Genomic DNA, 24,888 nt, shown 5'->3' with positions numbered 1-24,888 from the left:
AATTAACTGAGAGATTTTTGTGTAGTTGTGGCTACTCATTTTTCTTTGTCTTTTTCCATCTTTCCCTACACTTTTCTTAGTGCATCATCAGTCTCTTGTTGCCTCTGTTAGTTACTGACCTTCTCAATTTTCAGTCTGTACTGGTATCCAGTATTTTCTTTCCTTTGCTCTTTCTAGATCTGTTTCATAGTAGCCTGATGCATGAAGAGTATTGGCTCTGTTGTAACTGGAAGCTGCTGTGCATACATTAGACCTGTTAAAAAAATATTTTCTGGTAATTTCTCATTTTTTATACAGAGTATTTTATGTACTCTTCCATCCTCAAAAAGTAGAATATTTAGAAAGAATAAATTGGAGAGTTTTTTTACCATTTCACTCTAATACTACTTCATTTTTTAAACTGTTAGAGGATCATGAATATTCATGTTGACATCTGCATTTCAGTAAAAGGAAGTCATCACAAATATGTGATTCATAAGGCAAATTCATTAGATCATCCATCTCATGTATTCAAAGATCTGTGAAGGCCCAAATGTTATTTTAGTCCTTTTTTCCCTATTAAATATTGGAGTCTATTTGCTGTGGAGCTTCCTGTTTAGTTTCCTCCTAATGGAAATTAGTTTACAAGCACCAAAACCTACCTGCAAACCAAAACAATGCTCATTAGATGGGGAATACTGAGGAAATTTGCTTCAAAAGCATCCTAATCAAAAAGCTCATGCCATCAGACACCATATTGCAGTGTTCACTGCAGTCAGGTTTTCTCTGATACAAGAGGGATATCAGGTGTCCATTTCAAAACAAACAAAATGTGCTGCAAATAGTGGGCTATAGGGCACTTGCCACAGCAGGTCTGGAAGTTAAAAAGCTTCTAAAAGCTTGAGCACAGAATGAGCAGGTTCTTGAAGAAGAATCCATTGAGGCTTACGTTACAATGCCATTCATGCAGGAAACATTTTGGATGAGCTACAGAATCTCAGAGGCAGAGAGTTCACTTAGGAAAGTGTGTTTGTCCTGGTCCATAATTCTAACTGAGCACCTGCCTCAGTGCCTGCTGGGGGCAGGATAATTAGGCTGGGTGAATCCCTGTGCCAGTCTGATATGGCTGCTAATGTAGTCTTAACTTGATGAAACTGAAATCAAACACGTGGTCTAAGGGTGGAAGGATTACATCATTCCACTTCTGCAAAAAGCAAATCCTATGCAAGCAAATATGGTGTTGCTAGAGAAATTAAAAAAAAAAAAAAAATGTTCTTTCACTTATGTAATTCATATGAATTGTCTTCAGTAACTCCACAAATTAGATAAAGATTGGTATCTTGACTATGGGGCTTTGAAGGCTCTCCTGAGGAAATTACATTGTTTCATGGAAACCCTATACTGACAGCATTGATTGTGGTAGTCACTGCAGGTTCTGGAGGGGGAGAAAAAGAGCAGGATATTTCAGATTTTGAGTGGAAAATTAGTTAGAAATTTTATGGACAATAAGAGAATTGCTCTAGTTTCTTGTCTTGCACATTGTAGAATTTGTTACATAGAGTTGTTCATTTATTTTTTTAACAAGTCTCAACATATAAATTTCAAATAAATGCTTTTAAACAATTCCTGGGTGGACATGTTTACAGTTAAAAATACAGAAAATACTGTTTGCCGTATAATACAGCTATTTTCTTCCTTCCTGTTTTGCCTTTTATTGGTACGCAAACACTGTTATATTAATGTAGACTCTGTGTGTTTCTTCCTAAAAGTCACACATTTTTTTTTACTTTGTATACAAAATTTAAACTTCTTTCCACTATCTTTCCTTATCCTGTTCTTGCAAGATTAAAAACAGTAAATCCGGTCTTGCCACCTAACTATAAATATATAAACATATTGTCCTTGTTAGTTATTGTGTTTCATGAGTAGGGACCTGAAGATACTGTTTCTGTTGTAGCTGGGAATGTAGCTATATTGGGAAATTTGCCGTACTTAATCTTCTATCTCTTCAAAAACCAAGAAGAAATTATTAATGTAATAATGAATTGTACAATTTTATACATAGTTCAGCTTGTGTAATTAATTTTATATCATTATGAATCAGTAGAATGCCAACCTGTGTTTTCTACTTTTAATGGTATAAAATTAAAATAATGAATTAAGTATATTGGGTTAACTTTAGGCAAATTTTTGGACCCTGAGATGAATGGGATAAATCAGAGCTGCCCTATATATTTCACTTGCAGCTGTCTTGAACCTAATCATATAGAATTAATTGCTTTCCCTGCAAAGGGCACACAACATTGTTTCTGGCCATTGGCCACATTGAAATAATAAGAACAAATATCTCCAACACACTTACCCAAGGCAGGGAAATGTATGAGTTGAGGTTAACTTGTTTTGTTAACAGCAGACGTGCTGAAGCAATCAAGTTTTATTTTCCTTTTAAACTATCATAGTAAAAACCTCATTGTCAGTCGCTTTATAATGAAATGGAGTTGTTCAGGACTGGTTTCTCAATGGCCTTGTCTGTGAACTCAAGTTTGTAACTGTATTTCAGCCAGGCACTCCTGTGGACTGAGATGCAAAATGATAAAGTTCTTTATCTTTGTATAAAAAATTGTCTGAATTCTGTTTATATTAACGTTACCATTTACAGGATTATTTTAATATGGAGTAGGAATGACTTTTCAACAGTAGCATTATTTTATATAGGTGGTATTCTGCTGCAGCTGAAGTTGCTCTTCTGTATTAAGAAGACTTGATCAACAAAAACTAATGCTTTTGCTTTGAGTATCCAGGTCAGGAAACCTTTCCAGTAGTCGAGAATGTGTATCTTTTGAAAATCAAATCCTTTTAAGTAGTTCATGTGAGCATTCTGTAATAGAGGGGCTCAGATTCACTACCCATATTTCAAATTCTTGCCTGATTTTTCAAAAAAAATCATGTACATGCCATACATTTAAAACCTACTACATGTGTTTTCACTTTCCAGCTTCCAGAACAAAATGTGATAGCTCTAAGGAGCAGTTTGTGCTATGTTTGGTACCTATTCAATTGCAGTTGAACTTCCAGTCATTTATTGTGAAGAAACACATTTAAATTTATAAGTTCTGACCTGCAACAATAAAGAAACAAACACAAAATATTTTCTTTTCAAAAAAATCTGAAAGTGAAGTTTAATTATTTACATTTTATTCAAATTATGCCTAACACTATATATTATTATATGGATTTTAAATTACTTTCCAATTCCAATACATTTTATTGGTAGAGAAGAAACATTCATTGTATACAAGAAATATGTAAAAATTGAAAATTAGCAAGTGTTTCCTACTTTTGTTATGCTTACTATACAAACTGTGCAGTTTTGAAAAGAAGAAATATTTAATCTGTGGGGTTTCTAAAACAGTAAGACAGTTATTTATACCTTTAAAATATTTCTCATTGGTAGCTAAAGAAGAACGGAAAAAAGAAGAGAACAGTTTGGAACATGCTCAAAAATGGTAAGATTTTTGCTAGTGTTCTTTAACAGTTTATTTTGATCAAAGATTTTATTGAACTTAGGAATTACATTAAATAGCAAAAAGGATCTGTATTTTATAGAAGTAATATGTTTCCTGAAAAACTCTTACGTAATCTTCCAGGAAAAACTTAATTTATGTTTTTATCCAAACAGTGTACTGTGTTTGAGGTTTTTATAATTATCAGCATTGAACTGAATAAGGCTTTTATAGAAAAGATAAATAACTGATTAACTACTTTAGAACATAAAAATGTATTTCATCATCACTGGACATTATGAGCACTTAGAATACAGCACTCGCTCGCCTAAGAAGCCATTGAAATCCCAGTGTTTTTATTGCTTGAATATTTGTGCCTCACTTAGGCCAAAAGAGTCAAAGTATGGAAAAAGTCAGATTGATTTATAGATTGATAGTAAAATATTCAATAAGTTAATGTTACTAATACATTTTGTTTACCAAATTGTAGTTTTGTGAGAGTGAAACATCCATCTTAGCTATCGACCTTCAAGAAATAAACTGGAGTAAATTAATTTTTTGCTTCCCATCAATATTTTTTCTTCCTGGTCACTGAAGGCAGACCTGTGGTAGTTTGGATTTTAATTGTACTTTTCACAGACCGTACTCACTCCACCCGAGACACCTCAGTTAGTTTTCCTAGGCAGTCAGGAAGAGGGAGATAAGGGGCACTTCCCAAATGCAGTTCAAGTCTTAGGTGAGCTGCTCCCATCTGCTTGCAGAAGATACCTAAATATTGGCTGAACAGCTGGCTGATGGCAGCTGGGGCTTTACCTCCTCATTTCAAGTCTCTGACTGACTCTACTTAGCTGCAAACCTAACTTCCTTGGCACAAGGCTCCTTCCTATCCTACCTGCTTTGTAGCCTTTCTGGAGTAGAACGGACTCTCCAGGGTGTGGAGCTGCACCCAGTTTGTAGCTGTTTTAGGGAATTAGTTGTCCAACACAGAGTTTGGAGTTTTTAATTGCTAACTGAATATTCAGTATTTTAAATTGCTACTTTAGAAAGGCAGAAAGTAGCCCAGGAAGCCAGATTAAAGTGGATGAAAGCAAAGTAGTGCTAATGGGGGCTGATGAAGAAAGGAAGAGAAGATGCAAAGTATCAGGATGAAGGCAGAGAAAGACGGTGCAGGATTTCAGGATCCCACCTCTGTATGCTCCAGCAGGGATGGTGAAGGGCTCTGTTAGGTAGAAGAATGCACAATGTACCTGGGGCTGCTGTTACATGAAGCAAACCTGAGAAGACTCTCTGTTCTTGCTGCTCTTGGTGAAGCTATCCCAGTGAAAGAGCTGTGAACAGCTGAGGAGTATTTGGCCCAAGCGAATGTAATGCACATGACATTGCCCAGTACCATAAATGATTTTAACCACGTAATTATGTCTAAGGTATTTTAGTACTTTTAGAGTTTGAAAACAAAAACGTTTTGCATAGATATTTAAAGTGGTATTTGGTTTATTTGTTTGTTTATTTATTTTTCTGTTTCTCCTCCTAGTGTCACTGCAAGATCCATTACCTCCGAGTGTATGGCCTTACATACACATATTTCTTTCTGATTGTTTAAATATGGAACATCAATTAACTTGAAATATAGTTAAATTTTTAATGAAAAGCCTAGCAAGAAATGTAAAAGGTTAAGGTTATCACATATGAGGATTAAAAAAACCTATTGTTCTAATAGCTTGCCTTGAACAGTATGGGATATTGCACAGCATGGTTTCTATCTTTAAAGTGTCAAAAAAAAACAAACCCAGAGCATATTGGCTCATGTGGATAAAATCCAAGGTTCTTTGTGAAGTACCTGGAGCGTATATTCCTTTATTTTGGATAATATCTGTAGTTTTTTATGAATACTTTATATCCTTCAAAACAAACTAAAGAGCTTTAATTTCAAACTAAGTCAAAAAATCTTGGGCCTAACCTCGTATTTCTGTATGAAAACATGAAATGCAAATATAAATGAAGAAAGATGCCAAAGCTGCATCCATCGTTCATGTAACAAGTTGAATGGCTGGAGATTCCTTACAGATCTTCAAAATTATTTATTTTATTTTCAAGATTTACACCTCCTGTGTTTAGATTAAGAACCTATTTGCAACTCTAAAGAAGAATATAGCTTTCTTCTGATTAAATAAAATTATTATTCCAGGAAATATTGCTTATTTTAAAACATGTTGTTACCGTTTCTTTTAAATTTTAGCATTATTTTTAATAAATATCACCAAATGTTTCGGGATTGTTGCATCTACTTTGCAGAGAAAAGGGATTCAACTTTAACAAAAGTGAACATACTTTTATTTATATAAGTACCTAGTTATGTGAGTTGTTCCATTTTATGTTTACAAAGCAATGTCATAAACGTTAAAAATGCACAATCAGTTAAAATGCTCTTGGAACTACTGTCTGTAATAAAAGAATACTTTGAAAATGTCCAGCTGTATAGCAATTCAGTAACAGCCACATTATAAAATCTTTTTAAAAGCATTCAAATGCTGGCAGTGTATTTTTGTAAAATTAATTGTTTATTGACACATGTGGAAGGAGATGCAGAATTACTATTGGCACTGTCTGTGGCTCGATTGTTGCTACTCCCATTTCTCCCTAAATACTAGAAGACTATCTTCAGTCAAACCTAGAGATTTTTTCCTGACTTGGTGAGTGGCTCTTCAGTCCTTCAGTAAAGATAAATGGGAGAATAGGATCTTCATGAAATGCAGCAGAATAAAATAAATATATTACAGCATTTCCTGTAAGGCAAGAAGTTAAGCTTTTCTCATTATAATTGAACACCCATGATTTGCCAGTGTGACAGATCTCGGTGGTGACTCGTGCATCTGTAAGTTACCCTCCTAGAAAAGAGGTGGGTGTTGGAAGGTTAGTTATACTTAGTGAGAATTGCTGCTGTGATTTCCAATGCTAAGGAGAAGTTATGGTAATTGCCAGCCTTGACTACTGAATCAGAGAAACTGTTTCCCCAGTGGGCTTATGTGTTGACTGGTTTTTTTTCTTTCCCCCTGCCTTGCAGCTTTGAAGAAACAGTGGGATACTTTGGGATAAAGCCAAAGCCTGGTGAGAAGGAGATCACACCAAACTACGTTTTCACGGTGTGGTACGAATTCTGCAGTGACTTCAAGACCATTTGGAAACGAGAGAGCAAAAGCATTTCCAAGGAACGGTAAGGTTCTAATAAAGTCATTAATACCATTTTAGATGTCTGGGAAACTGCTGCTTCTCAAACCTAACAAATTATACTCCTATATTTCACAGGCGTCATTGTTTTCTTTCAGATCTAATGGACATCAAGGAAAGATTATTCCCTCAGGGTGCGTAGGAAAATTCACCAAAGGCATGCTGTCCCCACAAAAAGATAAACACATATAATCTGATAAATTACACTTTTGTAACCCCTTCCAATTACTAGCTAGTAAAATGAAAGGAGAGCTGTGCTAATTTATAACAGATTGCTTCTCTGTGCATTTTCATGTTGAACTAGCCTAAATGAGGCGATATTGCTGTCGCAGACAGTACAGACAAATAAAAGTGAATGCTTTTCCAGTTAATATACTGCACTTGCATCAAAGAGAAGCCCCAGAGATTCAGGCCACACTTAGCACAGTGTCGAAGCCCCACACTGAATTTACAGCACTACTTCTGAGTTTTGGTGTCCTGCTGAGGACATCAAACTGCTTGCCGCTAGATCTCACAACAGTCTCCTGATTTTATTAGTTAGAGTAAAACAACCCAAAAACCTAAAACCTTCAATTATTTTCTTGGTTTTTGTGAAGAAACTTTAAGTCTTTTACACAAAAAAAAGCAATTCTACTACAATCTCATCATGCTCAGCATGTTGCAATTCATTTGAAAAGACCTAGAGTGGTGATGTAGTCATTCTTTGGAAAAGAATGGAGCAATTACTTTCAGCATGATATTTAAATCCAGGTGTTTATACCAAATTAACAAAGAGGTAGATTAAAATGTCTTTAAAAGAACAGGCAAAAGTAGAACACTCATTTACACTTATATTTTCCATTTTGCTTCAAATCAGTGGAGCTTTCAGTTCCTATAAAGTAGGTTTTTTGAAGGACTAGATGTAGAAGTTATGAATTCTTGATTTATCAACCTTATCACCATTGTTTTATAGATCTTACAGTTTTAAAATATGTGAAAGTTGTAGCTTTTTGTATCATTTATTGATTGATTTTTTTGGAAACTGAAAAATGCAAACATTTACAAAGAATCTTTTATTTCTTTGTATCTAAATCAATATGCAAATTTGGTTTACATGTTAAAAACTGCATAAAATAAAAAAACCCAAGCATATTGCTATGGTCATGATAGAGATCATCTCAGGGATATATTTGCTGCTGAATCATGACTTATTTTTGTTCCAAAAGCAGTTAGGAGGAATAGAAGTTAACTGCCCGAGAAAAAAAACTCCAGACCATGCAGACCTTTCTTTTTTATGTAATTAGCACCTTGCTAATGGTACACAATGATCCTTTCAAGTAAATCGATTTGAAGTGTTAACAATACATAGCTTCTTAACTATCTTAATACAATAATCAAAAAATCTTTGTAAGTAGACTGCTATATTGTGTGCTTTCATACTTAAGTGAGGTGACAGTTTCTTGTGGTTTAATAGCTGGATCAATCAAATCTACAAATAAAACCAGAGAACAAATATATCACCAGTTCCTCTGACAGATGCCTTTATTCCTGTTCCAGGTAAAGCAATACCAGTAGAATGCAGAGCAGCAGTTACTGTAATACTTCTAGGTGCTGACACTTTCTGGGTCATATAGACTGTTCTTCAAAGTTCACTTCGAATTATTTTTACAAAGTTTGATTAGTTTCAAAAGGACAGTTCATTGCCCTTTACATTCAAATTTGGGGGATTCATCAAGATGATGAGCTGTTAAAATATGGAGCCTTGTGTAAATAGTCAATTAGAATGACAGAAGAGCTATTTTCACCATTTTTAATTGTTCTGTAGTGTGCTACTGAAAAGAAGGACATAGTGAAATCAATAGATTAGAATGGTGGAAAAGCTTTTTTCATCACCTGAAAATGTCTTGTAAAGTCTTAATCATTTAAGGGTCCTGTTTAACGAAGTATGAAACTAACAATTGATGAACTGCTGTCCAAAAAAGTTTGAAAGCAAGGGAAGAATCATTGTACACACTGGTAACTAAAAACCTTAGAATGACAGGAATGGACAGCTGTCTTCCTTAACTAGCTAATTAATTGGATGCACTATTTGTTGTGCATTTTTAAAGATTGCAATTCAATTTAAAAAAAGGAAAGAGAACATTTTTATTATGAATCCTTATTTTGTTTTGAAGGAAGTTTTAAAGAGGAAGAAACATCAATGTAAGCCAGTAATTGCAAATGTAAGTTCTGAAACTGAGGCATTGATATCATTATGTGAACATATTTCCTATTCCACCTTTCAAATTTCAGGAGCTGAAGAAACCCAATGTAAAATGCATAGGAATTAGCTAATTAATTACATTTACATAGGAACGTTAATAGTGGATTGTAATTTGTGTTACAATAAATATGACACATAAAAAATTGATTATAATGTACAGAATGATCATTAATAAAAGGAATGATTAAAAATTTATTAGGTTAAACTTAATACTAGTAAAAATAGTTCAGAAGATCTATGATTCCAAAATTAAAATTTTATATCCCAAACTTACTCCATTGCATTGTATAGCAGACATCTTTAAAATCTTTGAGTTTCAGGAAAAAAGAGTGCTGTCTTTAACTAAATGACAGTCTCAGCTGCAAAGAGCCTGTTTTGTCTAAAGCTGCTTGGCTGCCAAATGTAAGACAACTGTAGGAATCTAATGAGATTTCAATGACACTTTTTCTTAAAGTAGAGGAAACACTTCAACTGAGCTGCCCTGCATTTAACCTCACCATGAAAATAAATTTGCTGCCTGCAAAATATAATTGAGTCATTGTCTCTTTCCTGGACAAAATTTGCACATAATTTGGGAATGCAAGATGAAGTTACAGATAAATAAAAAACTATGATATTATATGATTTGATATGATATATGATATCTAAATGACTATAGGGATAAAATGAAAACTATTTTCCAAACCATGTATCTGATAGGAATAGGATGACAGTTTACTTTCCCTTCAATACCAGACTTCAAGTACAATGAAATAAAATTTACTTTGAGAATCACATCATCTGTGACAAACAGCTGAATGTAAGTGCACCTAATGTTGGAAACTTTTTTTTGGTGCTGTTTTGAATCAAAATCCTGTTGTTGACAGTTTTATAATTTACATCATGTATGCATTCAGGTACATCAACTGCTTTTATGCTTTTTCTGTGTATGAAATTTTGAGATGATAACTGAATTGAAGAGTAAAAAATTGGAGTTTTTGGCAATAAAGTACTTAAAGCAAGGCGGATTGCAGTTATTTCCACTGTCACCTCCTTTTCTTAAAGTACTAATTTTACTTGCAGTGGGCATGTCTATGAATTCAGAACCAAAACAAATACATATTTATAACAACTTAAATCAATTATACATATTAAATTATATTTTAAGAGGATGTCCTAGACAAGTCTGAAATAAGGAAAAAGTATAAATACAGAAGAAATACTAATAGTTTGCAGTGAGTTTCATCACAAACTGTGATTATGTTTTGCAAAATAAATGTGACAAAGATTACAATAATATGTTTATGCCTGTTACCCTTCAAATATGAAATAATTAAAACAGAAAAGAATTGTTGCTCTTAATTTAACTCAACTCACTGCTGACTCTTGCAAGGATAAGATTGCTACAATGGTTACTGTACTGGATGAAGTAATCTCTTTCAGATTGAATCTGCATATAAATAGGCCAGAATTCAAAAATCAAAAACAGAACCAAAATTTGTCTCAATAGCTGGAGAAGACATGATCGCTATTTAATGAACAGAATTATATATTTCATCTTGAAAACAGAAATACTTTGTCACAAGATGTCACAAATGGTAACAGCTTGCATTGCTTCTAAATGGTGGCAACACAAAATTATATTAGCAAAATCTATGAAGGACTTACACATTAAGAGAGTTCCCAGCTGCAAAAGCATTCTCCTGATTATCACTAGGCTTTAGCTGTCTTTATATAGTCCTAAATATTTGCCAGTGGCCATCTCAGATGAAGTATATTTTTGTTCTTTAGCCCTTGTCTTCCTATTGGTTTTTCTTATGCATCAACTTTCCTAAAAGAAATTTTTTTTTTTAAATCTTATTCCTTGTTGCTACAGAGATGAAATTTTTCACTTACTTTGTAGATAACTTTGTATATAAACCACTGACAGTACATCCAGATGAAAAGAAACATATCAAACATTGGCAATTTGAGGTTTAATGACAAAATCCACTGGCAACATACATTTTACTGTATTTTACTAATTTAGTTAGTGAACAATTAGTTTAAATGCAATCTAACGATTTGATCAGTAATGGCCAAGTTCTTTCCAGAAGATTTAGGCCTGAAGGCTTGATGGGAAGTTGTATTGTACAACACAGTAATAGAAGTGGCTGCGTTTAAACTTCATAATCTGGCATAAGACTTCTAATTTTAAAGCCAGTCAGGTACTCTGTAAAACCATCTGCCAGGCCAGGTACTACACAAACACCTGTCTTCTAAAATTTTGGTACTGAAATCTAACCTGTTATGTTTCACGGGCTAACATTTTTCAGGAAATGGAGCTATGACTTGAGTTTAGTTTATGAGCTGCATACAGAAATAGGACTGAGAGTAGAAAGGCATTTAACACATGAAAGGAATGTGAGCTGTGGGGATTTCTCACTGTCCTAAGGGAAGTCACTGTTCAGCTGTGTTAAGGGTCTGGACTGGGTATGCAGCTTGGCTCTAGATTGAGCAGTTGATGTTGACTGTAGCTACCTCCGCTTGTTCATTTCCGCCCATATCTGAAATTTTGTTTGCACAACTTTTCCCTATGCCAAAGCAGTTTTATGGGAGATTTTTAAAGTTCTAGTCATGGGAAGCTCAGGTGACACAGAACTGTCATTCCAAGTTATTTCCTAACCCTCAGCTATCCACATAACCCACCAGCTGCATGAAAGGAGCTGTAGAAGCGAAAAGAATGGATTTTCCAGATTATTGAGAAGCTGAGAGAAAACCAGATAATTTGGTCTCTGTTGTTGCACAATAACAGAGCGAGAACATGAATATGTAAACAGCAATTGGTTCATTTACAAGGGATTCTGGTTTTCCTAACTGGGAAGCTTCAGAGGATGGAGTGTGCCGTCTGTCTGACTTGAGTGGAAAGCAGAGGTGAAAATGATAATCAGTTTATCTACTTAGTCCCTGGCTTGGTAATATCTTTTCCTGTGAGGAAAAAACGTATTTTCCTGAGCTTACAAAGGAAACTTCTTTATAATAAAACACAGCCTTATGTGTTTTATTAGATCAGGTTTCTGCATCCCTAGGTACAGAATGAAAATAGTTTTGAACAAAAATAATGTCTTTATTTTTTACTAATCACTTCTAATTTGAGGCTTGGCTTTCATCCAGTTTACAGGGGAAGACACCACCTGCCACATAGAGTCAGGAAAAAGCCAATTACATTCCCATAGATTATAGTAAGGATACATGTGCAGTATTGGAGTCATGGTTCTCATATTTAAAAATACATAGTTTTGTTAAATGTTTAATTCAATATTTTTCCATATTGTGTGCTAATGTGCAATACCACTCAGTTTGACACCATATCTTCTTTATTAATTAAGGTGCATTGACTTCTTTTGATCACAGTTGAAGGAGAATAACTTTTCTTTTGAACACATCCATGTTGCAGCTCATCAGATTTGAAGGCTTAAGTGCACTGCATTCCGTAATGTTTTGGTCTCATAACTGCTTGCTCAGTTAGCCATGGGCCAGCTTGGAAGGGACCACAGTGGCTCACCTGGTCCAGCCTCCCTGCTCAAGCAGGGCCATCCTGGAGCACATGGTACAGCATTGTGTCCAGACAGCTCTTGAATGTCTCCAGTGAGGAAGACTCCACAGCCTCTCTGGGCAACCTGTTCCAGTGCTCAGTCACCCTTGTGTTGTGGTTCAGCTACTCTGTCATTCCTTCTGGTCTGTCCGTCCTCTCCAGTGCTCTCTGTCTGAAACTGTCCTTGTCACTGTGACCTGTAGATTGTGGCTCTCCATCTCAGGGCTTGATTCTGTTTCAGCACCCTCATTGTAAAAACCTTCTTCCTTGTACCTAATCTAAATTGGCTTTTTCATTTAAAACTATTACCCCTTTTCCTTTTGCAATAGGCCCTGCTGAAAGTTTTGCTCCATCTTTCATTCTATTTTTAAACATCACTATTTCCTAGAAGTAGTGAAAATATGCCATATAATACAGAGCTAGATCTGTATCTAGTGGCAGGCATAATCTTCTCTTTTTAAATCTAAAAGTTTGTAATCCCTATAATTCTACCTTTGGGTGAAAGTGTAGACTCAAGACATTTGAAAACTATTTGAAAACACTTCTAGAACCAAGGAGAATATGAGCAGATAGAAAATGTGCTCAAAATAAGGAAGAGTTTAGAAGCTGATCACTTGGTGTGATTCTCATGAGAAGAAAACCATCTTGAAATTCATCATCATCATTGCATAAATGTTGTAGCTGTGAGGAATAGCATGCTGTCCACAGGATGCAGTCATCCTGCATTAAGAAGTGAACTGTGCAGATTAACAAAAATAAAGGGATGGAATGGTCTGTTGTCACACAGTTGTTTACATGTAGAAACAGGGAACACTAATTAAGTTCTAAAAATACACCAGCTATGTTTAAAAAATGTACAGAATACTAATCTATAAAATATAATAAATAGTAAATTTAGTTGAAAGTAGTGTAACTGTTTTCTCCTCTTCTTAAGCACTCAAAAGTGAGACAACACCAGGAATTATCCTGTACATGCTTCTAAAATAACGTTGAGAAGAAATTTTTTGTTTCCAACACTGATAACATTTCCAGCATTGATAAAGACAGTAATGGACATATGAATGTGTTGTGTGTTTTAAAAGAATCCAGCTTGCTGCTAGTGTTACAACAAGGAAGTACACATCAGTAATTGCAGCTATAATCCACTTTTCTTTTTGCTTTTCTTCCAAAATTCCTCAAAAATTGAGTGTGTCAAAAGTGATTTGAACTGGACAGGGTATTTTAAATGCTTTTTGACTGGCCATAGCAATTATTTCTGCCAGTGGAAAAAGTTAAATAGGAGAAGAAAGTAGAATTTTTCAGTTTGAGACTGCCAAGAATTGTGTTGCTTCTAGTAAAAGACTGACTTGGTGTACATTACTGAAAATTGATTTACTGAGTTCTCCTTGCTTGTAAAAATTCACTCCCAACCTCCGTCTTCTTGCATTTTGCATATAGAATTTAAAGTAGTTGAATGTACCATCAGTATTATAGAGGCACTTAGCACTGGACAGATCCTCTATTAGGAGTGCCAAGAATTTTATTTCCTTTTTATCACTGTTTAGCACATAATTTCCTATGCACTTTCCAGTCTGTACAAGGAGAATCAAGTCCCTTTTTCTTTAGTTCTCTGTTTCTCCTCTTCCTCCTGATTAAACTTCTCATTGGTTCTTCTTGTTAAATCCCCACAGAAGGAAAGGTTCTGTATGCAAGACCCGGAGAGTAAAAGGCAAGAAGCAGAGGAATCAGATGTGTTCTTCTTCTCCCTTATCTCTACAGTACTTTTGGCAGACTAGTCTGTTGCTGTACACAAGACAGCTTTAACTGCCCTGAGATAAGAACCTCTTGTACCTCCTATTGCCACATCAGTGAGGCTGGTCAGTCAGTTCCATCCAAAGCAACGCAGAAAACATTAACAAAAAAACTGGCAGATGCTTTCATTTCAAGGTTTTCAGAGGAAATGTAATGTATAGCCTGGCAAATGGCCTGCTAAAATAGCATATTCTGTGTGTACAACAGATTAAGCCAGCTAGCTCTTTTTTTTTTTTTTTTTTCAGAGGAGGATCTTTTTGCCTTGATAGCACAGCTTTTTTGGTGGGAAAGATACTCCATAAAATCCAGATCCTGCAAGAAGAGAGAAATCATTTTTCCTATGACATTTTCAAGGAGCAATACAGACAGGCTGTCCTTTTGCTTTTGATTTTCTCCATTTGAAAATGTACTTTGATCTACTTTTGGTAGTTTATTAAGTGCCTTAAAACAGAAGTAGTGTTTGTTGGGCTAATGTGCCCAAAGAAAAGTTACTGGTGAGGCTTCTTACAAAGTATATATCAAGCAGAGCCAGAATACCTTTCATTTCATCAAATCTAATGACTTCTTTTCTCTGTTTCAGAATTAAAGTGGCTCAGCAATCAGTGAGCAAGTTAACTGCAGAGAAGAAAGTTGAAACGAAGAAAATCAATCCTACAGCTAGCCTGGTATGATGTGGTTTTCAGTATGACATTCCAAAGGAGTTTTGTGACACCGTTCTTGTCATTTAAAATGATGGCTGGTTTCTGCTGTTGTTGGAGAGCGTAGTAGTTTTAGTTTGAATGCAGCAGAGTGATTTTCTTCACAAGGAGAAATGTTAAAGCTGACGCCCTTTGGTAGTCAACAGCTATGTTTACCATTTAGTTCAATTGTGCCTAAGCATGGCTCTGCTATTTTAGATAACAAAAAGAGCTGCTTTTGTGCTTTCTTCTTCCCTTCCACTGTAGTCTCTTGTATTTTCTTCCATGCTTCCAAGTGCAGAAGCTCACTAGATATATTTGTCCAATGGCTGGAGTGTCTGGTTTTTTCAAGACCTTAAAAATCTTGTTTTCTCTGTGGAATAGTGGTAGAAGGGATTAAATCCCCATTTTTTCTTTAATGTACACCAGTGTTTTTGATACAACACAGTAAGAGAGCTGATAATTTGCATTGTATAGAATTCCTTTTTTTATCTGTGTGCAAGGCATATAGGTTAGACAAGCATTTCTCAAACTGTAGAAGGCAAGAGAAGGGAAGAAAATGCATATGAAGGAATCAGGGTATTATTTGCATTCCCAGCAGAGCATATCAGTTGCAGATCAGGCAGCAGAGATATGAATGACTGCACTTGCCTGGAAAGAGGTCATTAAACAAGATCATCTAGCTAATGCTAAATTAGAGCCCTTATGTCAGCAGAAGCCATTCCAGACATGAGCAGGTATTAGAGTCACATGAATTTGTAATGTATCTCGTTTTCTCTAGCTGCAGTGGTCATCACAGATGTGCATTTTTAAAGGTACATAGTATTTGACAAGTATATAGTGAAAGCAAACTCAGTAAGTAATGTGTTTCAAAGTTTTAAAACTTCTTTGAGTGCTCCAAGCATTTTTTAATTAAAGAAAACTGAAACTGACTTACTTCTTCATCTTCTAGACCAAAAGCTCATGGGAACTTGAGAGGAGATGGAAAATTATAGACAAGAATTAAAATAAAACTCTTTTTTTTTTCTTTAACAGAAAGAAAGACTACGTCAGAAGGAAGCCAGTGTGACTGCCAACTGAAGGAAGATGAATGAAAACAGTGCAGGGATTTCATACATTGCCTGATGCTTTACTACACCAATGGCCCAGGAAGCACCTTATGTTAGATACTGAATTCTGCTTTGCTGATCTGTCCCAAGACAATCCATTAAAGACTTTTGAGTTCCTTCAAGAGGGGTTTGTATGTTCAGTGGAGGGAATTCTAAGAAGGTCTTTACGTGGGAAGTCAATTTTTTTTTCTGTAACTGTTCTTTACATTGCTTAAAATGCGTCTTGTTGTCAATGGTTTATTAAAATATTCTGTGTATAATGTATTAATATGGAAGAGCTAAAATGAGCATTTTGGATGCTGAGTTAAGTAATGACTAACAACCTGTAGGTTATTTACAGGGCTTTATGTAGATGAGAGCAAATATGCCATTCAGTTCACAAAGGTCTATTGCAGCATACTTTTTGTTACTTCAGCAGTAACTGAGGTAAGATTGACTGATTCTAAATAATTTTACAGTGACTAACTATTGGATGCATCTTTCTAAAACTGATTAAATGTAAGTATAGATTCATGCTGTATTTTACTATGAATATTTTTATAGAAGCTTCAGCTTATGCCATTCATTGAAATGGGAGTAATATTTTGCACATAAAAAGGAATATTCAAATTCTTTAGTTTTGTGATTGATGGCATAACAGATTTATTATTTTTATGGTTTTAATCTAACATTTCCTAAATTTTGAGCTTCGAAAGAAAATATTATAAAATGTATATTTTTATTTCAATATATATTGCAAATAACAATTCCATAAAGTGATGAGTTTATAGGTCATTTTTCATTAAGATACAATAATATCTCTCCATTAAGTTAGGCATTTGCCATTAAACATTTGACTTTTAATTCCATTGAAAGCTTTCTTTTTAACAGCAATTATCTCACTCTAAAATACATTATGCAGCCTGCTCTTGTTCCTCTGTATTTGTATGAAGAATGTGTCAAGCATACCTACATATTTATATATATATATAAATATATATATATGATTTTTATATGTGTATATATATATCTATATATATATATACACACATAATATAATAAGTAAAACTTCAGAAAGAATTAACAGGGTCTTGCTGTCCTCCTGTAACATTACAACCATTGCCATAAAGTGGCAGAGCCTAAAAATAACCCTACTGAATATCCACCATTAAGTGAAGATTTTTATTGCATTTTAAGGATTTGGATTCTTAGGAGGAGAAATCTCAAAGCAGAAGTTAATTTAAGGTAAAAGAGAAAAGTGATTCTGCTTGCTGTCCACAAGAGAGAAAATGAGTTTATGATAATGGTGTATGAAGTTGGTTACAAAGAGAAATTAGGTAAAGCAAAGAGGTGCAAAAAGCTAGTAGGGGAAAAGCATTAGTCCTTTGCTTTGAAACTGGAAAGAATATGCATGAGACAGACATCAGTTATCATACAGCAAATTCCATAGAGACTGAGATTAAACCTAGGCAAAGTCCCCCCTAGCAGTGTACATTTATATTAAGAAAAATAGCAGTTTTGGAGACAGATTCATAAATTAACTTAGGATTTCAGTGCAGATTTCTTAAATTAGTGTCCCTCTCATTCCTGCATAAATGAAAACAAAAGACTCAAGAGTCTCTTGTATGTTTGGGAGTTTAGACCTGCTACAGATATACTCAAGATATGTAAGCATAATTCTTATGAAAGCAGTCAACAACATGCCAGCAAAAATAATCTGATTTGTATTCTGGCTAGTCCCATTGCGGAGAAAAAGAAAATTCCAAATATTTAAGTTTCCTGTCTTCCACTAACTAGGTGATATACATTTCTTTTCAACACTATTAGTGATAAATAAGAGGAGCAATAATGCCTATAAAAGCCAAAGAACAATAGCAAGCAAGGCAATTCTGATGAGTGTTTAAGCAAACAGTGTTTATTTTTTATATAGTTTTCTATCTATCATGAAGATAGTGTATGTTGCCATTTGACCTGACTGAGAGTTTTTTCAATGAAATTAATTACTTGAAGTATTATTCAGCAAGAGCAGCACTGTTTGTGAAAATTGATGGTCTTAATAATTCCCATTAAAAGTATATTGTGGAAAAAAGGTTTTAACTTATTGAAATATCCTGTTTTAAAATTTCTAAATGTGAATTTTCATTTTTCAGTTCAAATTGACTTCATTTTGAAATGTTGAAAAATGTATATAAAAAGGGATTAAAATTAAAATTATTCATTTAAAGCATTCCTTGATCAGACTTATAATTCTTTTATCAAATTAGCAATTTGCCAGGGTTTTGAGAGTTAATGCTATTTTTTAGAAGATTCAAAAACTTATGTAGCACAGGGACCTTGTCTCTTTCTAATTTTCAGTTGTATTGATTTTCCTCTCAAGTCTGAGTTTCTGATTCCAGTTTAACCCATGACTTAAATCCTCTACTACTAATTGAACTATTTTTAAATGAAAAGAAGAATTCACCTAGATTATTTTATTCATTGTCTTAATGAAAAGACTGTAAGACTTCTGGATGGCATTCATCAGGTAAATATCACACTTTCTCCCCCAGTGATACCCACAAGTGTCTTCAGGCAGTGATTGAAGCCACAGTAGCTGGCTTTAACTAAAATTGTGTATTAGAGAGGAGATATTTACAGATATGTCCACATAAGCTGTTTATTTCTGAAATATTTAGACACTTCAGGCATAACAAATGTGCATCAACCACAACTCATCTTTGGGGTCACCAAAGGTCACCAAGCATTATGTTTTAAGCTTTAAGCCTTAGTTTGATGCCTCACTTTACCTTGAGCTTCCTAGTTTGGGGAGAATAAAAGGACAGAAGGAGAACAGAAGGAAACTACAAAGATGGAATGGAACAGAAGTCTGTGGTACATGTCTACATTGCTGTCAAGGAAGTAAAGAATGGACTCAGTTAAGCCAAGCAGCAATAGCCAGACAGTTACAATTTTCTGGTCTATTTAACTTAAAATACCTCAACATTTCACAGAAGTCACTTCTGTGACTGCAAAGTAGATGTGGCTTAAGAGGGGGAATTTTCTGTTGTGTTTTGGTTTCATTTCTTCTGTTACTGCCAAGCTTCTCAAAGGCTGTAAAGCATAGGAGTATTAAAACCCACGTTACTCATTAGGTGCTTATTACCCACAATGACAATATACAGTACTGATTTATAAATCAAATTATTAGGAAGAATTCAGTGTAGAATGAGTAGATAATAAACTGCAAAGTGCTCTTTACATTATTTACAACATTATCACTTGTTGATTTTAAAATGGATGACTTTTTAGTGTCTTTGAGGTCTGAAAAATCCTTTTTTCATTAGGTTTTTATCTAACTATGAGAACTACCCAGGTGTTTTGCCATCATTAACCCCTGCAATTGTTTTGCCTTGTGTTTTATGATAGCGTTGTAAATGTATATATTGAATATTAAACTTTTATATTTAACTTAGAATTTTTTGCATCAAAACAGAAAGTATGAACTTCAGTTTCTGTATAGAAATATTTCTATTTCAAATTATTAATAATTAACATTTGTTTGATGCATCCTACGGCATTAAGGTAGAAAATTTATATGCTCTGAAATTAAACACTGTTTTGGAGATTCCCAGGCTAGGTCTGAGAAAACTGGCATTTTGGATTGCACAGTGAGAAATTCCAGAATCCTAGAAACCCTAGTTCCTTAGTGGTCAAAGGTTTGAGCATCTGCAAGAGACTTTACCTTGGATACAGTTAACATGGTGCCAGATTTAAATAACTGTCTCTATTTTAGATATGGCCTGCTAATATCATTACTAAATATTTCCACTGCTAAATATGGTTTAAACCATAAGAATTTTATGCAACTGTTTTGGAGATCTAAAGTTCAGAATTTGTGCAAGCAAAATTGGTAGACCTCATCAAAAATACTTGGCTTTGCAAGTTTTTTTTTTTTCAAAATGCCTGCAAGACCTTTTCTTGCTTGTTTTTATAAACAATTCTCTCAATTTAAAAGTATTCCTAACAACGTTACAAAAATTTTTTTTTTCCACTTGGTGAAAATGAGGTATACTTAAACAGTACCATCTTAGGAAATTTTGCAAGCTTCAACTGTATTTAAATTTTTATTTGATACATCATAGAATTCAAGCTTTTAAATTAGGACCTGTTAGTAAAATTTAAGCACTGGATATAAAAGATTGTATAATGTAAGAACCAATGAAGTAAAAATGCTGAACTGATAAATAACTTAGAGACAGAGTGCTCCACCTTCCTGGGAGGACATTATCAAGTGACATAAGCTTTTCCCTAATGTGGAACAGCACTGCATTTCCTGTGATCTCCTTCTGCCAGGTGTCATCTCAGACTAAACTAAAGGTTGCACCTTTTTTTTTCATTAGCTGTTTCTGGTTAATTTCATTTCATACTTTTTCACCTCAATTTCACCTTCAATAAGCTAATATTGAGTAAATAAGAAGCCTTTTTATACAGGCTGATAGTGCTTATATATGCATGCAGGTTTACTTATGTATGTATTCCTCTGGCCCACATGGTAAAAAATATCCATAGGGAACACCATGGGGTCATGGGACTGGATAAAATCTTTTAGAATACTGTTAGGAAAACTGTACTGAACTGTCCCAGTGTGGGACATGATTTCTTTTCTGTGGTATGATCTGCCTACAAAGGTTTTGGAGTCCTGGGAGCTTTTGGAGGATGGAGAAGGCTGTTTCAGGGCATCTTTGCTTTATCCATCAGTTTCCAGCAGCTTGTTTCTCAGGAGCTACGCTGCAGAATTCCCTGAGCATAGACTGCCTGGGGGACTCCTGGAAGGGAGACTGGAAAACAATCTCAATGGTTGATTTTCAAAAAGGAAAGAGATCATACCTATATTTCTAGATTAAGGTAAAAGCTAGAAGACTCTTCCAAAATAGCAAAAGTTTTGTAGAGTTGTATGTATCCTTTCATTAGGTTCTACAGATTTCAGAAATGCTGCATTCATGTATATGAACATCATCCTGTGCCTATATACTGATCATATGATTATTTGATATGAACAAAATCACTTTTATTGTCTTACTCTTGTGTTTTGACCAGTAGAATATTGACTAAAAAGCTGTTAAAAGAGCAATCCATCAACAGAGTCCTGACAGACAGCTGTGTTTCAGTTTTCCCAGTGTTGTCCTGGCAAGAACATTGATATTTTCCTAGAGGTAAGATGAGTTTAGCTGCCATGACATCTGCCTTCTCAGCCTCTCTTAATCATAAGCTGGTACTTGTATCATAGGGCCAAGTGATGGGGCCAGAGTCTGTCATCACTGACGACTGCAGCCTTCATTGCAATTAGAAGTTGGCACAAAATAATACTAAGAATGTTAGGATGATTTTATGATTGACATTGAACCATAATGTATTTGGTCAGCTCAAAGACCTGAAGAGTACTGACAGGCTGAGATTTGTGTACTATATTGGTACTGATGAATGGCATCACTATAGAAATTCAAGTGACTGTAGAAAGAGGACCTATTACATCTGTTGACTGGTTAATAATTTTCTTTAATTTTTTTAATCTTCCACAAGATGATTTTTCAATCTCTGAAATATGCATTTGAGTACATTTATATAGTACATTTTCTCTCTGACTTCTCCTAGAGGGGCCAAGCTTGTAGTTTAGTACTTTTACTGTCTCATTTGGCATGTTGTAAATACATTCCATTGTTTTTAAATAAATCCTGAGCAGCTATCCACAAACAGGATGTTATAGAAACTGCAGAAACTGAATACCAATCTAAGATTATGGCACTGCTTCCCACAGCTTGGAGCATCAGTTGTCAGCATATTAACATAGATGCTGTATAGCCCCTGATACTTCTTAGGTGTAAAGTAGTTTTAGGGGTGTATTGCCAATAGTAGCTAATCACTATAAACTGGAAAAAAGCCATGTTCTTATAATTTTTTTTCTATTGATTAGGATGATTTTTTGTGGTGTGGGTATCTTCTAGATTTTATATGGGAGCATACCATTTTGTAATTAATCAAAGCAGAACAAGCTCACAGTTCTATTCTAGACTTTTTTTTTTCATATCTGACAGGAAGGTGAATAAATAAAACTGATTTAATTCCAGATAAAAATAATACTTTTTTCTCATTCTATTAATTTTTAGAGTTTGTGTTACAGTCCAGTGTGTTTTAGAAGGCCTGTAAAGAGTGAAAGCATTGCAGTGCCATTGAAACAACAATATTAACCTCACTATATCTTCCTTGTGGATTTTCTTTTGAACTCAAGTGTTTGCTTGGGTTTGTTTGGGCTTTGTTTAATTAAAAGATTATGTTATATCAGACAATCAAGCCAGCTTTTCTTGGATATGTTTGTAAGGGGGCCTGAGTGCTACTGTGGTCAAGTGAAATAATCTGTGTGTGCTCATCAGGCATGTAGCCTGAACAACACACTTTCATCTCCATATAGCTCAGAAAAGGGAGAGACTTGAGAGGGAAATTGAACAGATTTTTTGGGGCCAAGTTCAGAAAAGCTATGTCAAATGAAATGTGCTTGTCATATTGCAGTGGTTTTGAAACCAGTGATACCTGTTGCAAAGGAAGGCTCATGCTCCTTGTCAGATGGGACTGGATAAGGACTTTGCACAGAGAATTGATAAAAGCAGTTTCTTGTAGGTGCTTTCAGCAAAGCTGTGAATGCCCAGATGATGACTGACTGCATGTTCTCCAGGAATAACAGAGCTATATACTTTAAGAAATACAGATATATATAATGACACAAATATATATTTTGGTGGAGGGTATATCAGCCTCAAGAACAAAAGCTGCCCCTGCCAGTGTACTTAGCTACTGCTCACTGTACTAAAAGCTCTTTCACATTTGTAAGCTAAGAAAGCAAAAATGGAAAAATAATATGACATGAAAAATCAAGACCTGACCACTGGAAAGTGTTTTTAGTAGGATTATAGTATGATTTTCAACCTCCCTTTAGCTATTTGGGTTCTTTTTCCTTTCCAATCATTCTGAGTTAAATATTTGCACTGTTGAACATTATTATTGTTGGTATGCTTCCCTCTCTTCTCTCCATATGATACAAAATCATCAAAAGAGAGGCCTCTTTGGCTGCTTAACTTCTCTTTGAAGATGTAGCAAAATGGTAAAATCTCTTGCAATGCTGATAGTGTTCTATGTGTACCTAGCAAGTTTCACAGACATAATAGCATTTAGGCCTCTGATGTCCATGTGGGATTTGCTTTAATAAAATCAGAGCTTTGATTGAATGTTTGCAAATACAGTCAGCAATTATATATTTGCTGTCCTTTGAATTGAAATCAACTTTGCATTTATCATCCTACGATATGTAAAGCAAAAATAATGGAACATTAATGTGGTTTAGCTTTTTTTTGTTTTCAGAATTAAACTCCTTGGAATAGTTCCTGATTAAATATGTTACAAATGTCTTAAAAGAATAAGTTAAATAGATTCAGGTGCTTTTTCCCTGCTCCATGTTGTAATTATATATATGTGTGTGTGTGTGTGTGTTTCTACTGTGTATCTGAAAGTATAATTTTCTCAAAAACCAACATGTGCTATGAATGACTTTGTAAAAGTTATTGTAGTGGTATGGAGTATTTATTTTTAAACTAAATTCTTAAGGAGACATTGACTGTAAATAAAAGACTATATTTTCCTCCTCAGTATTTTTGATAATTTTTTCAGTTTTCTTTTTTGTATGCCAAATGTGTTATTGGGATACTGTAGGTTTCTCTGTTTGAAAAATTCTGTGTAAATAACTTATTTGCAACACTTTACTGATACAGTTAATATCCCAGGTTCAGTGTGCTTGTTAAAAAAGGCATTATTTCTCATATCTGCAAAGAATTTGAATATCTACCTTTCTGAAGTCAATGTCTTGACGGTATTTTTGGGGGGTGAATCTGAAACAATTTGCACACATCTGAAGATGAAGATTTTCTTTAGTTCTCATCCTACTTTTGGAAACTCTTCACATTTCCAGATGCATAATATTGAAAAGCTTTTCAGTAACTCAGACCATACTAACAAAAAATCATAATAAAATAGAATCACAGTGTTTTCTATCATCCATGTCTCCAAACATTAATATTTGTATCCTGTTTTCTAGGGGAAGAAAAAAACTATGAATTTATTATAATTTTGTCTATATTTTACTGTTACTTGTATAACTATATTGATAGTGTAGGAAACCTTACTGTCATTAATGTTTTTTTTTTCCAGTTTTCCTGCAGCCAGAACAGAAAACAATTACAGTTTCAGTAGAAAATTTTGCTGTGATTTCATTCAGCAACTAACCATTTTGGGGACTACAGGAACTGGAAGCATCTTCAGCAGGATGCTCAGCAACTCTTGAAAGACAGATTTGTTTTAGGCAATTTTGAGTAGGATTTTAGCTTCACACATCACATAAATTTAAAACCAGAAGACTGTGATTCGGTTTTAGATGTTTCTGGAAACATTATTAATGTATATGTTTGAAAATCCTTATCCTTAGTCAAGCAGAGGTTGGAGTGATCATGTCAAGAGAAATTAAGAGCAAATATATTCTATGACTGACCCTGAAAATCACAACAGGTTAAAAGAGGGAGTGGAGAAACTCGGCAAATGTGCAGCAGCATGATCAATGGATTTTGGGTTGAAAAATCTGCATTTTTCATCATGGTTTGACTGGAAAAGACAAGTATCTAAGGATTTCAGCTACATAGATGAAATGAAGATACATGGCCAAAAAAAAATCACCAAGGTGCAGACCTTAACCAAATATGAAGAACTGTTTGCAATCAATTTTCTGTAGAAGGGACATGTAGGAATTGCACCA

General features: G+C 34.5%; 1 protein-coding gene across 5 annotated transcripts in view; it reads left to right on the top strand.

Moving 5' to 3' along the window:
- Positions 1-24,136, top strand: part of FMN1 (formin 1) — a 172,817-nt gene extending 148,681 nt beyond the window's left edge. For all 5 annotated transcript variants that reach the window (XM_063160502.1, XM_063160501.1, XM_063160498.1 and 2 more), the window contains 4 exons: positions 3,434-3,485; positions 6,544-6,693; positions 14,874-14,958; positions 16,006-24,136. In XM_063160502.1, the coding sequence (XP_063016572.1) occupies positions 3,434-3,485; positions 6,544-6,693; positions 14,874-14,958; positions 16,006-16,050 (332 nt within the window). In that variant the 3' untranslated portion in view covers positions 16,051-24,136. The remainder of the gene's footprint in view (positions 1-3,433; positions 3,486-6,543; positions 6,694-14,873; positions 14,959-16,005) is intronic.
- The last annotated feature ends 752 nt before the right edge of the window (positions 24,137-24,888 follow it).

Source organism: Melospiza melodia, chromosome 6, assembly GCF_035770615.1.
Source record: "Melospiza melodia melodia isolate bMelMel2 chromosome 6, bMelMel2.pri, whole genome shotgun sequence".
NCBI classification, from domain to species: domain Eukaryota; kingdom Metazoa; phylum Chordata; class Aves; order Passeriformes; family Passerellidae; genus Melospiza; species Melospiza melodia.
The sequence above is the reverse complement of the archived record's forward strand: the minus strand, read 5'-3'. Positions and strand labels throughout refer to the sequence as shown.